Here is a 25,160-nt window from a genome sequence, read left to right as displayed (position 1 = left end):
CTATAAGCTTAACATCCCTAAAAATGCACCACTCACTCACACACAAACCTCCCAAGTGTACTCTTAACGGCAAGCTCTTAGTTCCTGTGGTGTAACATTAGTGCTCTTCATCTGCAGCTAATTATCCTGTTATCTATCTAACCCCCCCCCCCATCCTCCCCTAACCCATCTAAGGGGCCGTGTTCACGGAAAGCGTTTTGTTGAGAGGAGGAACGCTTTGGATATATCATCCAGAGTGTTCGTTTATGGACACTTACAATGTTCGAGCCTATCGACCTATTGCTGTGCTCAGAACGAAAGGCTCTCCGTGGACACACGGGCCCTAACACAGAGTGTACCAATGGAACCACCGAATGGACTGCAATGTGTGTGTCTGGGACTGCAATATTGTTTTCCCCAGGAGGGACGGGAAAGGAGCGCTCGTTTTGTGTTAGCTCAATGTCCTTAAGTCACTTGATGTCTCAGGGCAGGGCTTACGAGCCTCAAGGTTGCGTGCCGTCCGAGTTGGCAAGCCGCCCAACGGTGCTGCCGGAGTCATTTATGACGTGAAGGAGCAAAATGAGCGCTCCCTGTCCCCCCCCCATCAGTCAGTCAGTCACAAGCCCCAGCCATCCTGGGGAAAATAATAATGTGGGACACGGCTGATAAAGGAGTAATCCGCTTCTGTTCTCCTTCTTGTCTTCACAGTTCTTTGTCCAACATAAATGGGAATGCAACGTTTCCTGATCCTCCTCCTGCTCGGAACATCAGCAGCGTTTTGAGGATTTCTGGAACGGGACGATGACAGAATGCCACCCCCCCCCTCTTCCTTTATTTCTAATAACAGACTTCATCGTCTCTCATGGTCTTTTCTTTCAGTTTTTTCCCTTTTTCTCTGACATGTTGTTTGTCCTGGAGAATGGCACACAGTACATAGCATAACTCTCGCTTTTCAGGGTCAAAGTTACAAATCTGGATTTTTGCTGTGTACGTACATATTTTAAACTCGCACAGTTTTACCCTCGGGCCGTTTGGTCTCCTTTCAGACATAATCTTAACCCCGTTTTTAACGCTTGAGAGCTACAGTTTGTTCTTTTTCACAATCCTGTCCCTGTCCCGCATGATAACGTCTCTTTATGTGAGCCAGTAATCAGTATTATTTAAGACAATTCAACTCACACTGTTTAAGCCAGTGGCTGTTGGAATAGTTAAATGACTGTGGCGTCATGTCAGTGCCACAGGTCAGACATCATGAATAAGGACCCAGACAACACAATGGTTCTCAACCTTTTCAGGCCTCGACCCCCCCAAAATAATCATATTTGAACTGCCCCCCCCCCAAAAGAAATAAAATAAAAATGATATTTGAGTTGAGGCATTACATTTAGTTTGAGTCTGTTCCACAGATAAATATTGTAAAAAATAGCTGATCTACAAGCTCACAACGCCTCGCAACTTGCTTGCGAGCTTGTAGATCTTGTAGATACAAGTTTTTATAGTTTGTCGATTTACTTTTGATGCAGTAATGGCCTTTTTTTCTTTTCATTTTTTTTTCTTTTTTTCTTTTTAGGCATTAAAAAGGTCTTAAAAGTTAAATTGTCACTTTACTGTCATCTGGGGACACCCCCCCCCCCCCCCCCCCAAAACATGTGGGGGACCCCCACTGAGGTCCCGACCCGCAGGTTGAGAACCACTGCCATACAAGACGGTCAAAATGCCACTTTGGCCGATCCCAAGTGTGTTTTTGTAGATCCCTCGGTTTCACTCCTGATGGACAAAATAACTCCTGGCCAGAGTCTCTCCTTTTGAGTCTCGCTGGTAGCAGTGTCTCACACGCACGCAAAAGCACCCTTGTTTTACCCTCTTTTTGTTTTGTTTTTTTGGAAAGCGTTGATTTAATAGCATTAGTTGATTTGTGGCATAAGGTGTTTGTGAGGATCAGAGCTCTTGCTTCCCACGGTTCAAAACAAAAGAAGAGAAACACCCTTTAGCTGTCAGAGCTGGAGGAGTGAGCTCCTCCCCCCCCCCCCCCTCTGTCCTTGCATGCTGCTTTATACGCTCTATAGAGTCGCGTTAATCTATTATTATTATAAAAAATGACATATTTTGTATACTACGTTGTGACATTGCACAGTTTGGAGACTTTAAGAAAAAAAAAGAAGAAAAAGTTACTTCTTGAAAAAGGGAAAAAAAATTACTTTAGCAAGTTTAGCTGAAAGAACAAACATGTACAGAATAATATTTTTCAATGAATTTGTGTTTTTAAGAGAGATTTAGGGACTTGGCGCTGCCAGTAGCCACTTCACTTAGTTAGTCGTAGTCGTCGTCCGTGGCCCTTCACCCCGCAGCGGCCGTGTTGAACTCCATAAACGTTGAACCTATCGTTGTTGTCAGGCAGAAACCTCTTGAATCCTGAAAAGTGAACAGTTTTGAGGTTTCCACCCGACAGAGACGATATTCTCTTGTCGTAACGCATTTTCTGGTTCCATCGTTGCAGACCATCATTTTGTCCCATAGAGATTTCCAAAAATGTATGTAAAAAAAAAAAAAAACCCAAAACAAAGGGTATTTATTAAATATAGTATATCATATAATTAAATATTCAACTTTTCTTTTTCACAGAAACAAATGTTTTATGGTACATGATTCACCAGGATCCTGGATGGCTTGATTCTAGGCTTAAACTAATCGATATAAATATTTTTGGAAATCTCTATGGGAAAAAGGAATGGGGTCCGCAACGATGGAACCAGAAAATGGCCGCCGCCGCTACGCCCGGCTGTTTTCGGCACGCGACACCGTCGTATGACAGGGTACGAATCTATAGCTTCAGGAGTTTGACGTCACATCAGTTTACAAATACCTCATAATGTACATTTTGCTCCTTTTTGAGTTTGATAGATAAAATGTCATTCAGCCATTCATACCATAATCTGAGACGTCGCGTTGCCAGGTCTGATGTCTCATCTGATAGCTTTAGTGTATTATTTGAGCTTAACCTCATGGGTTTCATAGGATCTCTGTGGTATCTGTCAACCCCCTCATGTTGTGTGCTATTCTAGGGATCTAGTGGGATCTCCCGGTGATCTGGTCATGTGACTGCAAGGATATAGTGGGATCTGTCGTCGATCTGGTCACGTGACTCTAGGGATCTAGTGGGATCTGTCAGCGATCTGGTCACGTGACAATAGGGATCTAGTGGGATCTCAGTGATCTGGTCATGTGATTCTTGGGATCTGTCGGTGATCTGGTCATGTGATCTACTGAGATATCTCAGTGATCTGGTGGTATCCATCAAGCATCTCACCAGATTACTGTTCGGTGTTATTGCGAGCGTTGTAGTTATGGCAACCGGCTTACGGTTGAGAAACTGAATGGCGGGGCGATGATGATGATGATGATCATATTTCGGTGCTCGTTCTTTTAACATTTCCCAGGTTCATCGTATCTTATATGGCAGTGATGTCTTATTGGACCGATGATCGGTCTAATGTCCAAAACATCTTCAGTGAGTCTGTGCACTGATCCACAGATGACTAGGAAACGATACCAGCAGGTGTAACTCTCACACACACACACACACACACACACACACACACACACACACACACACACACACCAGGTGTGATCTAGCTCTCAGGTACTGTATCAGTGTTGAGCCTGATTTATACTTTTGTCATCCGGTGTTGTCGCTCGGTTTTCAAAGGAAACACACAAGTTGTTTCACTTCAATGTGTTTTGTTTTCTTTTTCTGCAATATCTCTTGAATTATTATTATTTTTTTTTGCCCATGGACAACATGCCCAAAATAGGAACGCCAGGTTGAAAGTGTTTTTTATACGTTTCTCGCATCAGTTTAGCAGCTATAGGCGACCAGGCTGTGCTGCGCTGTGCCATAACAAGCTGCCTGTAGCCATGAAGCCACGTTAAACAAGCTTCAAACTAGCAGTCCGTGAATGCTTGACTAAGTGGGAGTAGCTTCTTTTTTCTTAAAAAAAAAAACTGGTGCAAAGATTGTCTTGTAGAAATGAGTTTTATGTTTTGATTATCTTTAGCATTTAGGCCCCATCTAGACGACAACGGCCAAAAGAGTAAACGGCAAAATCAAATATCAGATGTGACGTCCGTTTAGACGGTGTTATCTGTTTGAAACCGCAAAACAAAGTGAAACCCCCTTCCACAGTGGAAATCTTTTAAAACGCTCCGCCTCGCGTCTCCGTGTAAACATGAAATGTTTGGAAACGTATGGAATACGGTGTTAACCAGTGTTGCCAGATTCTGCCATCGAAATAAGCAATAAGGTCTATGAAAGCAAGCCCAAAAGAAGCGACCAGGCTACGGCTATTTGAAAATTGCAGATCTACAAGCTCACAACGTGTCGCGGTGCGACAACGTTGTGAGCTTGTAGATCTGAAAGATGAGAAAAATAATAATAATAATAATCTTGAAAAAATAAAAAGAGGTAATTTTGGAACATTTTTGAAACTTTTTAACAACGCAAATCTTGTACGGGGGTCCCTGGCACAAAATATTTTCAGAAGGGCGGGGGGGGGGTTTGTGGACAAATACATAATTTGACATGAAGTTGTTTAAGAACCACTGGTTTAAACAACATTAGGAAACAAGCCCAAGTAAGCAACTATACGCTTTAGAAACAAAGTCGCTTAAAATAAGCGGACATGGCAACCAAACAAACAACTGTGATAGGAAGTAGAACGGGAGTTGCTCTACTCATGCGTGACCTGGCAGTGTGTCACACAGCGCCACCTAGCCGCCTGGCATGCACACTGCAGCGTTTTCAATCAGTCTCCGTCTAAACACAAAATAAAAAGTGAGAACGCAACGGCGTTTTGCCGTTCTCTCTAGAGACGGGTTGTCGTCTAAACCCGGCCTTAGATAACTTGACTGGCGCTGTGAGTCCCTAGAGCCTGACTAAGTGTCGTAGCTAGCGTTTCAATAGCACCCACAAGGACCTAATTAGGGATGATAGTCATGTCATGTCATGTCGTAGCAATCTAGATCTAGTAAAGGGTTGTAATAGCTGCCGTAATGATAGCTGGACGTAGCATTTAGTGGCATTCTGACACCTTTTAGTTTGCATCGTAGAAATAAAATGAATGGCTTGCTGTTTGGCATGTTTTATAACAGACTAATGAGACAGAATCCATTCGTGATGAGGTGTGTTATGTCTCAGACCAGCTCCCCTTTGTCCTTATCTGCTCTCCTGTTGTAAGTTTAGCCTTGGCCTGGTTTGCTGCGATTGAAATTATAGCTCTTTTGCCTGCGGCTACACAGTGAAAAAAAATCCTCAGTTATAAAGCCAACCCATAAAGGATCCAATTTCAACACATGAGTTGAATCAACATAATGAGGATTTTTACTGTGGCGGAGAAAAATATAATGTGAATGGTAGAAAGGGAAGGAAAATTAGATGGTTTTAAATAATGGATATAAGTGAAGGTTATACAAAGGGTTGTTGGCATTGTTGAGGGATCCATAAATAATGTTATCTTTTGTAAAGGAAGACATGAGAACTTAGTGGTGTTCTATTGTAAATGTACATATTTTGTTGCTGTTGTTTTACCAACATGGCCAGCTTGCTTCTAAAGCATTCAGAACCCAGCATGTGTCGCATGCACTTTACATAACAGCTGCAAAATGCATTTCAATAACTGATGTTTTTTTTTTTTTTTTTTACAGTATAAGTAATAATGTCGCTATTAACCCATTCAATCCGGGAACACATCTGTGTCATTTTCTTTGGCTATTCAAAAATAGCAGATATACAAGCTCATAGTGCGGCACCGAGTGTCGTGCTATGAGCTTGTAGATCTGCTTTTTTTTTTTTTATCTTGAAAATGTGTGCAAATCTTTCAATATATATATATTTTTAAAGCGAACATTTGTAACTCAAATCTTGGCTTATGGGGATTCTACAAATGTTTTCTAAATCCTAACAGAATTCATCAAATCCCCCTCCCAAAAAAAACGTATGTTGCTATAATCAGTGGTTCTCAAACCTTTTCATGTCAAGGACCAACCAAACTTATTCTGTATTTGGCCGCCGACCACCATCTCAAAATATGTTGTTCCAGGGACCCCCCCAGAAGCAAAGATTTGAGTTACAAATGTTCGCTTTAAAACATATATATATATATTCAAACTAAAGATTAGTACACATTTTAAAGACTTTCCCCCAAAAAAATGCAGATCTACAAGCTCTATGAGGTTGTAGATATGCTATTTTTTAAATAGCTAAAGAAATCTGAAAATGACACAGATGCGTCCCGGTCTTAATTCGGTTAATTGGGGCGATTAGAAACGTTATCGCCAGCGGAGCTTTGACGGTGGGCGGAGCATGGGATCACTGTCAAACTCCTCCCTCTTTTACAATATGACATGTAGGCCTATATCCTTGTTGTCGGGCAGAAAACCTCTTATCTCCATATTCTACCTTTTTGTGTTTTTTGGGTAAATTAACGCCCTATTTGATAGCATAAGTAGCAAAATAGCAGATCTACAAGCTCAAAATGCGTCTCATAACGACACATTGTGCACTGGTAGATAGCCTATTTCTTTTTCGGTAATTGTACATGACATAAATGATGTCATACAAATAAAATAAAACGGGACATTGATTTATGGAAAAGCCTAAAAGGATCAAATACGGAGATACAAGGTTTCTGCCTGACGACGGCCACAATCCTGTGGTGAAGTGGCCAATGGTATCTCAGGCTGAAGAAGCCCCTCCCCCACTCGTCTTTTAAAAAAAAAAGATATATGAATTAAAACCACGCTAGAGATTTATATTTATATATCAACAACACAAACGACAAGAATAGGCTGCCTTTGTAAACGCCTGGAATTTTTGTACATTAAATAAACTCCTGTTTTTTTTGTTTTTAATGCAATATAATTCTTTTCCCGCGTTTTGGGGTTTTTATGTTTACAGTCTCATACGGTACTTGACCGCAGCGCATTAATTTATTATGTAAATGTTTTGTAATCATATCATTGACTGTAGCGGTACAAAAGTGTTTTTTTTTTGTGCCCGAATTTGCATTGCAGCTCATTTCAAATAAATTAATATGTGAATACTTGCCACGGTCTGCAGTAGTGTTTATTTCGTCGACTAAAACTGTTACGAAAAATGTTCGTCGACTACCTTTTTTCACTGACGAAAACTAAATAAAAACTAAATAAAAACTAAGCCAAGATGACTAAAAGTAAGACTAAATATATTGACAATTTCGTCAACAAATAAAAACTAGACTAAAATGTTAGTGAGGGATCTAGTGGAGAAGAGATCCAGTAGAACTAAAAGACAAGTCATTTTATGCTTGGTTGCGCTCGGGTGTTGCTCTCTGAAAATAGCAGATCTACAAGCTCACAACGCGTCGCGCTGCGACGCGTTGTGAGCTTGTAGATCTGCTGTTTTCAGCATGCAACCAAGTGTAAATCTGCCATTACGACGCCATCAAGGCACCGCCAACATACATTTTAGTCGACTAAATCAACTGTAGATTTAGTCGACTATAATCTAACGATATTTAGTCGACCAAAACCAGACGGAAACTAAAACATTTCAGATGACTAAAATATGACTAAAACTACATGGAATTTTATTCAAAAGACTATGACCAATACTAAATCAAAATTTGCTGTCAAAATCAACCCCGGTCTGCAGTGCAATTTATGACGAGAAATTAATGTGTCACGCTTTTATTAAATAAAATCTGTACTCGCAAATTGTCCATACTGTACCTATCAAAAAAACATTTCATTATTACAGTCAAGCACAATTACTTCAGTGAACAAATGCACAATTCATTGATGGCTTGGATGAAAATGGAGACGTCTCTTAAAGGGGGTTTAAGAGATGTTTTTGTTAAAAAGTTAAAGCTATATATTGTGATTGTAATTGCTACAGAGTGTTTGTTCAGTAACAGCGGTCTCTCCAGCTCTGATAGTAAACAGAAAATACCAGTGGTAGTTTTTTTTTTTTTTACTTGAGGTGGTAAATCAAATCAATACCACCATACATCAAAATATACTTAAAGTACCAAAAGTAAAAGTACTCATTACGCAGAATGTCCACTTTCAGAAAATGGCAGATCTACAAGCTCACAACGCATCGCAAAGCGACACGCTGCGTGAGCTTGTAGATCGGCAATTAGCCGAAGTCCAAATCTACAAAGTACCTAGTAACTAAAGTGTTCAAATAATTGTAGTGGAGTAAAAAGTACAATCTTTGCCTCTGAGATGTAGTGGAGTAAAAGTCGGAAATACTCCAGTAAAGTAAAAATACAGCAAAAAACTATTTGATCAAATCACGAGAGGGAACTGACCTGTATTAGTTTCAGTTTTTATAGTGTTCCAGTTACAATTGTGTTTCTGTTCCAATCATTTATAATTTCAATCCCATATGAATTCTCTCTCCTGACTGGATCAAACCGGTTGATCTGAACATGTATTTTCTGTTTAATAAAGAGCTGGAGAGACAGGGAGGCCCATGTTACTGAACAAACACTCTATATAGCAATGATTACTGTCACAACACAGAGCTAATTAAACACGTATTTTATAAGCAAAAACATGTCACCTCCTTTACGTCATTGGTTCTCAAAGTGGGGTTTGGGGACCCCCAGGGGTCCTTAAGGGAGTTCCATGGGGTCCCCAGCTAAATGATGGATAGTTAGGAACCAAATGGGCCCTTATGGGTCTGTAACTCTGAGAGTGTACAAATGGAACCAAATGCCATTTGTACACTCTCAGAGTTACATTAACATTGAATTTACAATATAAATTGGGAGAGATAGAAATGCCATTAAATGGGGGTCCGTAGCCTCGTGCATGTCAAACTGGGGGTCCTTGAAATTAAAATGGTTGAGAATCAACTGCTAGAGCCGTAAAAAATCTTTTCTTATGGGGGTCCCTGGCATATCTTTTCAAATGGTGGGTCCGTGGGTGTCAATTTGGGGGTCCTTCACATGAATACGTTTGAGAACCACTCCTTTTACGTTGTTTAGAGCTTGATGGAGTGTTAAAAGGTTTTTGCATTATGTGTGTAGCCGACCGGTACACTCCAAAGTTCTCACATGTTCTGGAGAACCTGCTATAACTGAAACACACAACGTACGTTGGAAGTATCCTTGGGTGTTTGGAATAGTTTTCTACTTGCAGACATAATAACACATCAAGTTGTGTGACAGTGACGCTGAACGGGCCTGAACGATCCAACCGCTGTAAGGTTTTTAAAGACCAGACCACAAATCAGCATATTAGAAATTACAGCATTACATTAATGATTCATTTTTAGAAGAGAAATCTCTTCCCCAGAGAATCATAACCACCAAGAGACGATGACCTCTCAATACTGTATGTAAGCCATGGCCACAATATATATATATAAGTATATTGGATAGATTGAAACTAAGGGATAGTTAACCCTCAAAATGACTTTTTTCTATCGATTAATGTACACCATGTTATTTTTTACAGAGTGGCTCCTCAGACTCAGAGGCGAGCTGTGTGTGTGTGTGTGTGTGTGTGTGTGTGTGTGTGTGTGTGTGTGTGTGTGTGTGTGTGTGTGTGAGAGATGCGCATGCCAATTGTTTCATCCCGCTGATCGGTCGGGCGATTCTCGAGATACACCGGTCACTCACTCACTCACTCGACTCAGAGATTTAGTGAATGTATTAGATAGATCTAAGACAGATGTGTGCCTCTTCACGTAACAACAAGAGACGTCATGTTATGTCCTTTAGAACAATTTGACTGATGTCCTGAAACAACAACAGTATGAAGTGCTTGCATCTTCTCTCAAGATGCGTCATGTACTACTAGCCATGGTTCACATGACGTCTGTCACAAGCGTCATGACGGAACTTCAACCTGGTTTTGGCACTTTATCCATTTACAACCCGTACATCTACATAAACGTTCAGATTTTAAATATAAAGTGCTGACCCCACGGCCACCGATGTAACAACTTGAAACGGGTGGGTCTAAGTACCCGTATCTTCCGTATTGTTCAATAAAAAGCATTTTAATCCGATCGGCGGCCATTTTCTCACAAAAGCATATGGAGAAAATTCGGAGAAAATGGCCACAGATCGGATTTAAATGCTTTTTATTCAACAATACGGAAGATACGGGTACCTAGACCCGCCCGTTTCAACTCGAAACATCCTTGGCCATGGGGTCAGCACTTTATATTTGAAATCTGAACATTGGAGGTTGATGGAGAAAATGTCAAAACCAGGTTGAAGTTCCGCCATGACTGTCATGATATGACGGTCATGTTTCAGGGCAACATCATACTGTACTGTATGTACATTAAGTACAGTATCTTCTCCACGTTGTGCGTATAATTACAGTACAGATCACATTCAGGAAGGTCGCCCCCCCCCCCCCCCCATGTCTCTTATTATTGAACATCAAGGCGTCTTGCTTTGCCCCTGCGGACGGTCCACACCTTCATGTTTTTTCCTCTGGGTTAAAAGGAAGAAGGAGAACGAACGCCTTTTTCGGGTGATGTGGCTGACGGCCCTTTTGTCAACTTCAGCGTTCACAGTGACACAGTTAGGCGCCATGTGTACGTTTTAATGTGAGAACGTCACTTTGGTCTCTGAACGCGTTGCGGAGGTCAGAAGCCGAGGAGGGCTGGGTGGTGGTGGTGGTGGTGGTGGTGTTGATGGTTGACGGGACGTCCTGACGTTACAGGTTGGTGTCTGGGAACATGGTGTGTTCCTTCCTGACCGTGCTGAAGCCCTTCACCGTGTCCACGAACACCTCGTCGTCCATGAACTGTGAACACAGAGGAGAAGAGAAGAGACCGTTGGCTTCAATGAGCCGAGCCGTGTACTGTGCTGTATGTCGTCACTGAGGGGCAGCGGTGGAAAGAGTACTCAAGTTCTTTACTTAAGTAAAAGTACCAATACTGCAATATAAAAATACTCTGTTACAAGTAAAAGTCTAGAATTCAAAATTTACTTGAGTGAAAGTACAAACGTATTGGCATCAAAATGTACTTAAAGTATCAAAAGTAAAAGTACTAAATATTTGAAAATAGCAGATCTACAAGCTCACAACGCGTCGCGATGCGACATGATGAGCTTGTAGATCGGCTATTTTCAAATAGCCTAGGTGTAAAATAGGGCTGAAGTGGTTAATGTATGTTTCATAATATCAATTTATAACTGAAAAGTAACTAGTAACTAAAGTTTTCAAGTAAATGTATTGGAGTAAAAGTACAATATTTGCCTCTGAGATGTAGTGGAGTAGAAGTAAAAGTATTGGAAATTGGAAATACTGTACAGTAAAGTACAAATACCTAAACATTTGACTTAAGTACAGTACTTAAGTAAATGTACTTAGTTACTTTCCACCACTGCTGAGGGGTAGAAACCAAAACCCATTACTTTTCAGGAAATGGAAAACAAGAACCGAATGGATCCATTGTTTTTTAGTCACAAGCTGTTATGAATATTTGTCATTGGTTAAATATAAAGCCCCTTAAGCACTTTCACTTCCACTTTCAAATGTTTTTGATCACAAGCCGTCATATCACGATGTGTCGTGAGCTTGTAGATCAGCTATTTTTGCTACTTTTGCGTGCCACTGCCATGCGATGGATGGAGTAGGCCATTCATTTACAAATACCTTTGAAATAAAGAGATGCAAGGTTTCTGCCTGACGACAACAATATGCATGAGAAAATAAGTATTGGTAATGTATATCAGTGATTCTCAACCTTCCAGCCCCCCCAGTTTGTGCGTTCATTAGTTCACCCCCGGAGGACCCCCGGAGGACCCCCTGGAGGGAACCCCACATTGAGAACCGCTGAGGTTATAACACACAAAATGTTAGAGAAATGTGACACTAAACATCGTCTCTGTCGGGTGGAAACCTCATATGTCCAAAACCGTTGCTTTTCAGGATTCAAATTCAAAAATATCAAAAGCAGCAGATCTACAATTCGACTGCTACTTTTCACACTTTAGCGTGACGCTGTAGTAGTTATGATCAAGTAGGGTGTTATGAGGAGATAAGAGGTTGTCTGCCCCCCCCCGACAGCGACGCTACGCCTAACGTACGTTTTGTATGGGGTCTCTCACCATCCCGCTGTCGTGGCCCCCCTGCACGTGGGGGTCCCACACGCTGTCGCTGTCCTCTTGCTCGGCGGCGGGCGGGGGGAGGGGGCGGGGCTTGGCGTCCATCATCTGGCTGATGCTGCGGTGCAGAGCGCTCTGTGTCTGCAGGGTGGAGACGCTCAGGATGCCCAGCTCACCGCCGCCGCCGTCCGCCATCAGGCCGTGGTGGTGGTGGTCCGCACCGCCGCCCACCAGGGCCTCGCATTTGATGTCTATGACTTCCTGAGAGATGGATATTAACACTGTTTTAGGCTGATGATAGGTTCTTGGTTTACCTATCTATCACACATGAGTCAGGGTTTCTCAAACGTTGGGAGGTGACCAGGGCCGGATTAGCACTATGTGTGCCCCAGGGCGCCCGCGCGCAAAGCGTGCGGGCGCCGAAATCGTGCACTCGCACAAAATATTGGCGGATTTTGTTAGTTTCTTTTCGGTTTTTGGTTACTTTATTTCGGTTTTAGGGTTATGTTAAGGTTATGTTATTTAATTCTTATTAAAAACCTTTTTTTTTTTTGGTGCCCCAGTGCACTCGCCCCCAACGGCCTATGGGTAATCCGGCCCTGGAGGTGACCCATTTTAAGTCGGGGGCAAGTAAATATTTAAACCTTTCCTATTATTATAATTGTTTTTATGTATTTATTAATGTATTCCTCCCCTCCTCCCCACCCCCCAAAAATAGTTTAAAAAATATTAAGAAGTTTTTCAGATCAAGATTTTCAGAAATGTTTGAAAATAAATATTATTACAAAAATAAAAAACAAAATGTAAACCTAAAACTAATGTAAAAAAAATTTACAAAAAATTAGCATTTAAAAGAAAATAAGAACTGAATTAGCAAAACTTTAAAAACGAATAAACTAAGTTGAAATTGAAAACATAAACTAATAATTGGTACACACACACACACACACACACACACACACACACACACACACACACACACACACACACACACACACACACACACACACACACACACACACACACACACACACACACAGTGTCATGTACCTCTAGATGCATGGTGAAGCCCTTCAGTGTGACAGTGTTGGAGAAGCTGGTTGTATCTGGGACTGTGTCGAACTGGAAAGCAAACACAGTGCACTGTTCTAAGACCGCCACAAGAGGGCACTGCAGTAGTGTCCATTCTGTATCATTACAGGCCCTACCACAGTGTTCTTAACCACGATTGATTGATTGATTGAATGAATACTTTATTAACAGTTTGCGGAAAAAAAACACAAAGTACAGTTTAATACAAATACAAATGCTAAAAGGATTGAACCCAAGAAAGCACTATGGCTTATTTCCATTGGGGTAATGTGTATTCAATTCATAGAAAAGTTACGCCCTATGTAATTTGTCATACGAGAGCAAAAATAGCAGATCTACAAGCTCACAACTTGTTGCATCGCAATACGTTGTGAGCTTGTAGATCGGCCATGTTTTCATCTTTGAAACATGTTTTTCCTTCACATTTTATTATATAATTTAAATTGATCACACATTTTTGTACTGCTTTGCTTTCTAGTGCTTGTTGTGGGTGTGTGGTGTAACCGTGGTACCAGATAGGAGCGGGGCGTGTAGGCAACCATAGGGCTTCTCTTCTGTAAGGGCAGGGGCACCAGCGGGGGTCTCTCCCTGGTGAAGGGGGCCTTGTTCAGGGCCTGGAGCACCAACCATGACAAGGAGAGACCTTTTAGTTACAGTGAAAGAGTTTCTTTACTACAGCAGGATAAATAGTGTAGAATGTACTCTGTCTGTTCAAAGCACAAACAAATCAGACATGTATACTTCTTATGTGGCTATTTCTCATTTGGATGGATTTATAAATCACTTCAACCCTATATACTTAGTTGACTAGAGCAGTGGTGGGAAAAGTACTCAAATTTTTACTTAAGTAAAAGTATCAATACTGCAATGTAGAAGTACTCTCTGTTACAAGTAAAAGTCCGGAATTCAAAATTTACTTGAGTAAAAGTACAAAAGTATTGGTATCAAAATGTACTTAAAGTATCAAAATAAAAAGTACTAAAATGTTTGAAAATAGCAGATCTACAAGCTCACAACGCGTCGCGATGTGACGCGTTGTGAGCTTGTAGATCGGCTATTTTCAAATAGCCTAGGTATAAAACGGGGCTAAAGTGATTAAAGGGATACTTCACTTTCAAATAAAATAAACATTAAAAAAAATTATTTAAAAAAAATGAAAGAAGTTATGGCAAAATAAAGGCCCCCCTCACGCATTAGAGTGTCCTACTATGTGTGTGTAATAATTCATATGTATCTGCAAAGTAACTAAAGTTTTCAAATAATTGTAGTGGAGTAAAAGTACAATATTTGCCTCTGAGATGTAGTGGAGTAGAAGTAAAAGTATAGTCAATTGGAAATGGCAGACTATCGTTTCGGCTCATTTTCTTACTTATATTGACCCCAAATGACTGGCCATGGGGTCTATTTGCAGAACTGCCCCTATAGCTGTTGTCCAGTTTCCCCAGCAGCCCTAGAGAGGAGTCCATTCATTAATCTGTTATTAGCTGTCATTACACATACATCCATGCCTTGGTTGTCCCACACTAGCCGCCGTATTCTGATAAACAGATCAACAGCTGTTTTATGTGTTTTGTGTTTTGCCAAGTCCCGGAAAAAGACGCGCTGTGATTGGCCAGTGCAGTCACTTTGATTGGCAGTTGTGCCAAACGCCCCCCCCCCCCCCCCAAAACATGATTTACGAGACTGTGGCGGCTCGTGTGGGACGACCTATATAGGCAAGGATGCGTGTGCAATGACAACTAATAACAGATTACATCACTTTTGACCGCAACAAATTACTTAAAGGGCAAGACCACTGTGGTAGAGGTTTGGGTTGTGTAGTTACCTTGCCATGATGTAACTCCAAAGGTGGGTAAGAAATCAAAAATAATTGCTCCATTGATTAGAAATTGATAATTCAAAATATGCTCCTCATTGACTTACATTGATTTTACTATTTGAAGATCTGGATCCGGATCCGCCGATCCAGTCCGGGTTTTCTACTTATTAAAAATGGCAAAATCAACAGGAAGTTGACATTTTTATAAAAAAAACAAAACAGTACTGGGTTTGGTGATGTTCTATATTGTCTGAATCAACTTTGTTTGCGTTCGTTTTTGTGCTAAAAGAGTGACTTTGAGAGAAGTTTTACCTTACAATGTAAGTCAATGAGGAGCATATTTTGAATTATCAATTTCTAATCAATGGAGCAATTATTTTTTATTTCTTGCCCACCTTTGGAGTTACATCATGGCAAGGTAACTACACAACCCAAACCTCTACCAAAGTGGTCTTGCCCTTTAAGTAGCGATATGCTTATGCGTTCCACTCTATGCTACAGTATGAGGGCTGCTGGGGAAACTGGACGACAGGGGCAATTCTGCAAATAGATCCCATGGCCAGTGATTTGGGGTAAGTAGGAAAATGAGACTATATGTAGATCTGCTATTTTAGCTATTTGTGACATGTGTTTATTTATTTGTTTCTGTCTAAAGGCCATTTAACACCGCCAGCACAGCACAGCAGTATTGACATGTGTGTGAAGTGCCTCCCACAGCACCAACTGGCAGCACGGCACTGCCACACACTGCAGGGAGAACCCCGATAGAGAGTATACACACAAATCATTTTTCAAATCATTATTCCTAACCTTAACCTCAGTAAAACTATGCCTAAACCTAACCGTATTCCTAAACTTAACATCAGTAAAACCCAGTGGTGGAAAGTAACTAAGTACATTTACTTAAGTACTGTACTTAAGTACAATTTTGAGGTATTTGTACTTTACTTGAGTATTTCCAATTTCCAATACTTTTACTTCTACTCCACTACATCTCAGAGGCAAATATTGTACTTTTACTCCACTACAATTATTTGAAAACTTTAGTTACTAGTTACTTTTCAGATATAAACTATGATATAATGAAACATACATTAACCACTTTAGCCCTATTTTATACCTAGGCTATTTGAAAATAGCAGATCTACAAGCTCACAACGCGTCGCATCGCGACGCGTTGTGAGCTTGTAGATCGGCTATTTTCAAATATTTAATACTTTTACTTTTGGTACTTTAAGTACATTTTGATGCCAATACTTTTGTACTTTTACTCGAGTAATTTTTTTATTCTGGACTTTTACTTGTAACAGAGTATTTTTATATTGCAGTATTGGTACTTTTACTTAAGTAAAGAATTGTAGTCACTGGTAAAACCTCCACGTGCCAGAGCCTCCCCGAGTCCCGGCAGAGTGGTTCCGGAGAAGCGGACTGAGTGGCCCTGTCTTTCCCTATAGGACTGACCGTGGGTAGCTTCTGGGACGTAAGTCGGGGCTTGATCAACCCCGGCTGAGTCACCTGGGTGAGGGTATATATGTTGTTGCGAGACCCGAAACACCCGATGACCCCAGGCTACAACACTGATGATACGTCCCAGGTGCATCCATGTGATGTTTTCTTTATAGTTAGTGGTTCTATTTATAGTGGCTCATAGGAATTAGACTACGTGACAACCAGGAATAGTTTGGTGACCACCGGAGAGACGTGTGACAGCCGGAATGTAGACGGCATCCGGGAGCAGTATGGGTTGGCGCCCCAGTCTGTGTCTTCCGTGAGGAAGAAGCCCAACAAATCCACGGTGAGGCCTTTAGGAGGGCCATTCAAGCAAGCCGCAAGTGGAGCCTGCAGTACCACCACGGCCCAAGGGACCATCACGCCAGAAGGAAATGTTTGGATCGGGGTGGTGCAGCGGATCTGGTACAGCGCTCAGGTCCTGGACCTGGTGAGACGAAGGAGGAGCCCGGCCAGGAGGCCACACCCACAGTGCCTAGCCCCTCCACGTGCCAGAGCCTCCCCGAGTCCCGGCAGAGTAGTTCTGGAGAAGCGGACTGAGTGGCCCTGTCTTTCCCTATAGGACTGACCGTGGGTAGCTACTGGGACGTAAGTTGGGACTTGATCAACCCCGGCTGGGTCATCTGGGCAGTTGTTGCGAGACCTGAAACACCCTATGACCCCACAACACTGATGATACGTCCCAGGTGCATCCATGTGATGTTTTCTTTATAGAAACTATGCCTAGATTTAGTAGGTCAATATATTATTATTATTCTGACCTTGTGCAGGATGATGGCCAGCACTATAGCCAGCATCACCAGGGCTACGGCCGCCATCACCACGATGAACCACAGCTCTCTGTAGAACAGAGGATGGTCTCCCTGACCTCCTTCTGCTCGCTCCCCTCCTCCTCCTCCATCTCCATCTCCTCCCCCAGGAGGAGTGGGCTTCTCTGGATCTGGACGAGAGAGGAGAAAGAGAGAGAGAGAGACAGGAGGGACAGGAAAGAGAGAGACACAGGAGGACAAGAACCACCGTGTCATGTGGTCATTATCAAAAGTTGTGGAGAAAAGCCAGGTTCAATCGAAATAGTTGTTGTCGGGCAGAAACCTCTTACCTCCATATATTTTTTGGGGGTAAATTAACAGCCTACATGATCGCGCTACAGCGTCACACAAAAGCATTGTAGATTGTAGATCTGCTATTTTTGAATTTCAATCCTGAAAAGTAACAGTTTTGGTCATATCAGAATCAGAATCAGAATCAGTTTTATTGTCACATCACAGGTTTACAAGGTAAAAAAGTGGGTGAAATTCTTTTTTGTACATATATGAGGTTTCTACCCGACAGAGACGATTTGTATGTTGTATGAAGGGACAGATAAACCCAAATGGAACACCTCAAGTTCAGATGATCTGCTGTCAGGCTCTGGAACCAAATGAAACTACGAGTTAAACCCAGGACCTCCCATAACCTGAAACCTTCCAGTTCTGTGATGAGTTTTTTTTGTTCACGTTTCCATTATAACCACAACCACCACTGAAGGGGGAGGTAGGCTACGTCATAAAAAAAAGGATACTAAAAAAAAACAAATCTACAAGTTCGCAACGCAACGCGCCGTGAGCTTGTATATCGTTTTTTTGTGTGTGTTTGTTGCTATTTTAGAAAGGTTTTTGAAAGTATAACTTCTGAGTTAAGTGTTAGTACTACCTCTTGAGCAGCACGGACACAATTCCGGTTCTGAGAACCTCATGTGAAACCGAGAGGCCGGCTATATATAGTGTGTGTGTGTGTGTGTGTGTGTGTGTGTGTGTGTGTGTGTGTGTGTGTGTGTGTGTGTGTGTGTGTGTGTGTGTGTGTGTGTGTGTGTGTGTGTGTGTGTGTGTGTGTGTGTGTGTGTGTGTGTGTGTGTGTGTGTGTGTGTGTGTGTGTGTGTGTGTGTGTGTGTAAACAAATCGTCTCTGTCCGGTGGAAACCCCATACGTACAAAACTGTTACTTTTCAGGATTCCAGGTTCAAAAACAGCAACAGTAGCAGATCTTCAAGCTCAAAACGCGCCGATTCGTGCCGGGTTTCGAGCTTGTAGATCTGCTACTTTTGATATAACGCGAGTAGGGCGTTAATTTACGGGAATCCAGAACCTATGAAATATGTTTCACAGCAGCACGGCACGGCTCACTTATAGTTCCTGTTGTGGGAAAGGAGACACATTTTTACCGCTACTTTGTGTAGAGCAGTGGTTCTCAAACTTCTTCATGTCACGGACCCCCAAAATGAAAATAGAGTCTCAGCTACCACCCCCCCCAGATTGCCCTGGACTGTCAGCTCCAAAGCCCGTACTTCTCCAAACGTATACAAATGCAAAATATAAGGTGTTTACCCGTTTGCCCCAAATGTTAACTAGGTGTTCGGCGTGTTTGTGTAATGTATTAGTCCATATTTTTCAATAAAGAAGTGTTTTAATCCCGTTTGTGGCCGATTCTGTCGGAAGTTCCCAATGGGCGGTAGTGAGGGGGTGCATCCGGAATTTCACTCAATGTAAACAGGAAGTAAACAAGGGGGAAAAAATGGCATTTGGCCATAGATGGGATTAAAACACTTCTTTATTGAAAACTATGGACTAATACATTGCACAAACACACCTTACTCCTAGTTAACATTTGGGGCACGCGGGTAAGCACCTTATATTTTGCATTTGTACATGTTTGGAGAAGTACGGGCTTTGGAGCTGACATTTCAGGGCAATCTGGGCGGGGGGGGGGGGGGTGGTAGCTAAGACGGAAGAGATACAACATTTCAGAATCGATAAAATACATCTACGAGAGTCTTTATCTAAGGCTGTATATCTGCTATTTTCCCCCAAGGACCCCAAGGACCCCTGGGGGTCCCCGGACCCCACTTTGAGAACCAATGGTGTAGAGAAGTGTCTTCAAGTGGCTGAAAGACACTTATCACCTGCTCATCGTCTGGTCATTAACGATGTCTTTGTCCCATCAGAACCTCCTCTCCCTATATGCATTTAAGGCTTTGTATAGAAGGCTTAGGCTGAGCGGTAATGGGGATACAAGTCAACACTCTCTGAGAGAAGAGAAAGGCGATCACACACACGTGTGTGAAGGAGGAGATAACGCTCGTAACCGGAGACACTCTCCTCCTCGCTTGCCGATGCATGGCCTAGTTCTCTGTCCTGCTGATAGCGGCGCCGTGGTGGCGTGGTGTGCTCCTTGAGAGAAGACTTTAATCAATCCTATATATATATATATATATGGCCTTTCCGGATGTAGTAGGAGACATGGCAAGTTTCTGCACATAATAATAATAATAATAATAATAATAACTTGATCTATATAGCACTTTTCTAAACAGAAGTTAAAGGGACACTTCACCCAAAAAAAACTTAGTTTCAATGGATTAGTCACCCCATGGAGACTTGAATTCATGGATATTGTTTTAGTTTTTTGTCTCATTCCTAAGACAATGTAAGTGCTGCACAAAATAACTCAGATTAAAAGTAGTTAAAAGGAGTTTAAAAAATATATACTGTTTAGACTGATGATAGGTTCTCGGTTTACCTATCCTAGATTACTATTTCTATGCACTTGATGTATAACCTCGTGTTTTCCTTGCTTACTGTACTATGAGCTTGTAGATCTGCAATTCTTTTGGAAAAATCGTGACAATTTGTGAAAACCTTTGAATATATATTTTTTTAAGCGAACATTTGTCAAATATGTTGTTCCAGGGACCCCCTAGAAGCAAAGATTTGAGTTACAAATGTTCGCTTTAAATATATATATGTATATTCAAAGGTTTGCCCAATTTTCAAGATTTTTCAAATAATAGCTGATCTACAAGTTGATCTACAAGTAACCCTGTCCAATCTGCTATTTCTTGAATAGCCAAAGAATTCTTAAAATGACACAGATGTGTTCCCAGATTGAACGGAATTAAGAGCAAAAAAAAGGGTTCAAATCAATTTGAGGCGGCGGGCACACACACACACACACACACACACACACACACACACACACACACACACACACACACACACACACACACAGGATAAATAAAGCACGTGATCATCATCAAAAGCAAAAACGTCAAATCAATCCAGGGTGTGTGTGTGTGTGGAGGGAGGTTTGATCCCCCAGGGAGTGACTCACCAGCGCTGGGGTCCGTGGTGGGCTCTGTGGCGGGCAGGGAGGGGTGCTGGCACCCACCTGGACGTGCGATGCATAGGATCAGAAGGCCAAGCGACCTGCCAGGCAGGGCGGGGCCTCTCCGGGATCACACCTGTCGCTCCATCATCAATATTTCACCAGCTGTTACTTAGACTGGCTGACGCCCCCCCCCTTATCTCTCTTCCAACGCTCACACACACACACACACACACACACACACACACACACACACACACACACACACACACACACACACACACACACACACACACACACACACACACACACAGACAGACCAGACCAGACTAGACGTACACACAGCAAATATTCAGTCAGCGCAAAGAGAATGGAATTCTTAATTTCCCATGGGTGATTATTGGCTTCTTCTGCTTCTTCTTCTTGTCCCGGGGGGGTGGGTGGGGCTGGGGGTCAGCTGATGTACTCCAGACGTGCAGAAAGAATGAGACGTGAGGAGAGAAGAAGAGATGCCTGGACTCGCTGCATGGCTGTCCTTCTAACCCTGTCCAATCTCCCATCAGCCCTTTCTGCCCTCCCCCCTCCCCCTCCCCCCCCCTCTCACAGTGTCATGGTAACAGCCAGGTGTCAGGTTTCGGTTTTACCTGGAGAGTCATCATGGCAGTGTTACTCTGACACTATTGTGCGTGTGTGTGTGTGTGTGTGTGTGTGTGTGTGTGTGTGTGTGTGGGGGGGGGGGGGATGTGCATGCGCATGCTCATGCATGCGTGTGCGCAAGAAGGTGCATACTTAATGCAAATGTGTGGGTGGGTATATATACTGCCTACTTCCTTTTGCATCAAGTCATGAAGGCACTTCATATATATATATATATATATATATATATATATATATATATATATATATGCCTACTTCCTTTTGCATCAAGTCATGAAGGCACTTTATATATATATATATATATATATATATATGCCTACTTCCTTTTGCATCAAGTCATGAAGGCACTTCATATATATATATATATATATATATATATATATATATATATATATATATATGCCTACTTCCTTTTGCATCAAGTCATGAAGGCACTTTATATATATATATATATATATATATATATATATATATATATATATATATATATATATATATATATATATATATATATATATATATATATATGCCTACTTCCTTTTGCATCAAGTCATGAAGGCACTTCATATATATATATATATATATATATATATATATATATATATATATATATATATATATATATATATATATATATATATATATATATATGCCTACTTCCTTTTGCATCAAGTCATGAAGGCACTTCATATATATATATATATATATATATATATATATATATATATATATATATATATATATATATATATATATATATATGTATTAATATAACCTATTACACATGTTTGATTATTATAATGAAGCCTTCACATGACATGTTTCTATAGTAATGGTTGTTTATTACAACATTGTTCACACACAGTAATCGTCCACATGACATGAGCAGCCCCCCCCCCCATGAAACATCTACAATGCATTCCCAAATATAGGCTAAATAATAACAGCTGGTTGGTGGGGGGGGGGGGGGGGGGGGGTTGGGGCACAGTCAAACTGGTAGATCCCAGTGACGTACAGTATATATACTACCCACTTCACAGAATTGACAACAATAAGCACTCAGACGTTACTCACAAGCACCGTAAATAAATACATCAACTGATGCACAAACTTGGACACATCATCAGTGTTGTTTCCTGGAGTCACTGGGTGTTTCGGGTCTCGCAACAGACACCCTCCTCCAGGCGACCCGACCGAGGCTGATCAGACCCCGGTCTGTGTCCAAGTGGCATGCTACAGCCCCTACTGTCTCTTGAGGGGAGTAAGAGACAGTGCTAATGAGGGGGTTAGGGTGGCAGGTGAGATGTTAACAGCAAGTTTTGGCGACACTAAGAGGCTCTAGGCACTGTGGGTTGACTCCGGGCCTGGCTCCTCCTTCGTCTGACCAGAAGTGGGCATTCTTCTGTGCGTTGCGTCGTCATCATTGCTGCTGGGCAAAAACGTCTCATTCTACCTTGATGGATTTTTTAAACCCTCCTTGCAGGTTTTACTGCAGTCCGTAGCTTTTGGGTTCCTCCTCTCAGAAGAAATGGTTTGGGCTGCCAACCCACTCCACCCCGGGTCGCCGTCTCTCCGGCCGTCCTCTGTCTCTCCAGATGTCACCACGCTCTTCGTGGTCGTCACCCAGTCTGTTCCTGGTTGTCACTGGTACTGCCACTCCTAGAGTTTTACAGTGTGAGGATTTTCCTCCTGGCTTTCCTTGCAGCAAATTCTGAAATAATGTCTTTATAATCCAGTGTAGATACAACGTCCTTTTCAATTGCGAGGATGGGAAGTCCACACAGTCTCTCCTGGGACATTGTAGTGCGTAAATAGTTCTTTATCAGTTTTAACTTGGAGAAACTGTGCTCCCCAGATGCAGCTGTGACAGGGATTGTCAGTATAATCCGAAGGAAAGCTTCGCAGCTAGGGAGCGTTCCTCTTTTTGAGAAACCGCAGTGTTTCCAGCGCAGCCTCTGGAACCGTTACGCACAATATGCGCAGCTCAGCGAACAGGTCCTCTCCTTTTATGTCGTTAGACTTTCCATCTGTCAGAGACGCGCTCAAAGCCTCACACTTTCTTTTCAGTTCAGTGTCATCTACGTATTTCACGAAGTTTGGATAGGTTAAAAAGAAATCCAAAATGTGTCCTCGATTTGTTGCAACTGCTTAAATCTGGAGCTTAATGCTCCGAGGGCTTGGTCCACTACTGTAATAAAATATTCAGTTTTGATTACCCGCTCTGCGGATAGTGGGATATCTTGTGTGTCTCTTCTCCGTTTCACGCGTGACTCCCTGAATACTACATCGACATCCATCTCTGCAGCAATCTCTTTTGCTGTTATTTTTGCAGAGGTTAATCCAGTATCTCTGTATTTCTCCATGAATTTAATCAGTCCCTTAATCTGAGACAAGGCCACATCCAGCTGCATATCCTTAGACTGAAGCATTTTACTCACAGTGTTCACAGCAAACTAAATGTCATACCATATAACAATAGCCAGAATGAATTCAATTATTCATATTTATTATATTATTATTATTTATTATATTTATATTATCCAAGTGGGGAATTCCCTCTTGGCTCCCATGCGGAAGACCCAGATTCAAATCCCGGGTCTTAAGGTCCTTACACACCGGGGCGAATTCTTCATGCGAATAAATACTTTTTTTTTAAAAACCTTATAAAGTCAATGCAAGCTTCCACACCATTACATTACATTACATTACAGTCATTTAGCAGACGCTTTTATCCAAAGCGACTTACAATAAACTTACACCAGTTTCGCGGAGCGAAAAAAGCGTCTTTTCATTATTCGGAACGAGTCCGAATTTTGCGTATATTCGCATATTCGCCGGTGTGTAACCACCTTTACAGTTGTAATTAACCATAGCATTTCTATTTAGGGGCTAACAGTGAACATCTGATCCACAAGCTCACAACGTGTCACAAGTAACGTTATCATGCATGTTGTGAGCTTGTAGATTTGCCATTTCCGGTTATTTGGTGTACAGAGAAAACAGGAGAGGGCCAAGTATAGAGCCCTGGGGAATACGGTCAAGTAATATGGTTTAAGTTGTTTAGTCTCTCCATCAGGAGAGGACATAAAACGTGGGATTACAGCTTTATTTTGGGGGGTTGGATGGGGTGATATTATTCAAGTCTCTTGCTAGAACAAAAATTATGTTGCATGTTTTCTAATGTAACACACTGTAAAATTGTGGATTTCATAGATGTTATAGTAAGGTTGTGATGTTTATTTGCACAGCTCTCCTGTGGCCAGATTATATTACAATCTAGGTAGCTGGCTAGCAGTTTGTATGTTAAAGTGGCACTATGCAACTTCTTTTTAATGAATAGAATGTAATTTTGTCCAATCTGTATGGTTGTCGAGTATGTTAATCATCATATAATTCTACAAAGCTCTGTGAGGTGAGCCCAAAATCTCTTCTGCCTGGTTCTCCACAGTGGCTGGAGCAATTGATCTGCATTTGCACACAGAGCCATTGACCATTACCATGTGCACGGAACACCTAAGCCCGTTTTTCGCTTTCCTCAAATGTCAGCGGTTTATTAGCATTTTTGTGTTTGCTGGCTCCGGGGTTGCCAAATCATGTGCGTGAAACAAGCGCCGGTGTTGCCACATCCGTGAAACAAGCGGACCATCCGTGAAACAAGCGGACCATGACGCACTTATGGTGCTCATATCCCCCGACGGGTATGGTCTAGTACAATATAATAGAGATGCGCGGATGGCTTTTTTTGTCACCCAAATCCGCGTTAACAAGTTCATTATCCATCCGCCATCCACCCGCGGTACTTATATCATCCTATTTATAGATCCGCACCAACCGCACCAAATAATTGTT

At 41.8% G+C, this 25,160-nt stretch overlaps 1 protein-coding gene across 1 annotated transcript in view; it reads left to right on the top strand.

Annotated features, from left to right (window-relative positions):
- The window catches only part of LOC308102611 (fasciculation and elongation protein zeta-2-like), a 28,489-nt gene extending 22,726 nt beyond the window's left edge, over positions 1 to 5,763 (top strand). Inside the window, exon 9 of the mRNA XM_080452404.1 lies at positions 688 to 5,763. Coding sequence (XP_080308530.1) covers positions 688 to 704 — 17 coding nt within the window. The 3' untranslated portion in view covers positions 705 to 5,763. The remainder of the gene's footprint in view (positions 1 to 687) is intronic.
- The last annotated feature ends 19,397 nt before the right edge of the window (positions 5,764 to 25,160 follow it).

The sequence above is a fragment of the Gymnoscopelus braueri genome (genome assembly GCF_963280865.1).
Source record: "Gymnoscopelus braueri genome assembly, chromosome: 16".
In the NCBI taxonomy this organism is placed as follows: domain Eukaryota; kingdom Metazoa; phylum Chordata; class Actinopteri; order Myctophiformes; family Myctophidae; genus Gymnoscopelus; species Gymnoscopelus braueri.
The sequence above is the reverse complement of the archived record's forward strand: the minus strand, read 5'-3'. Positions and strand labels throughout refer to the sequence as shown.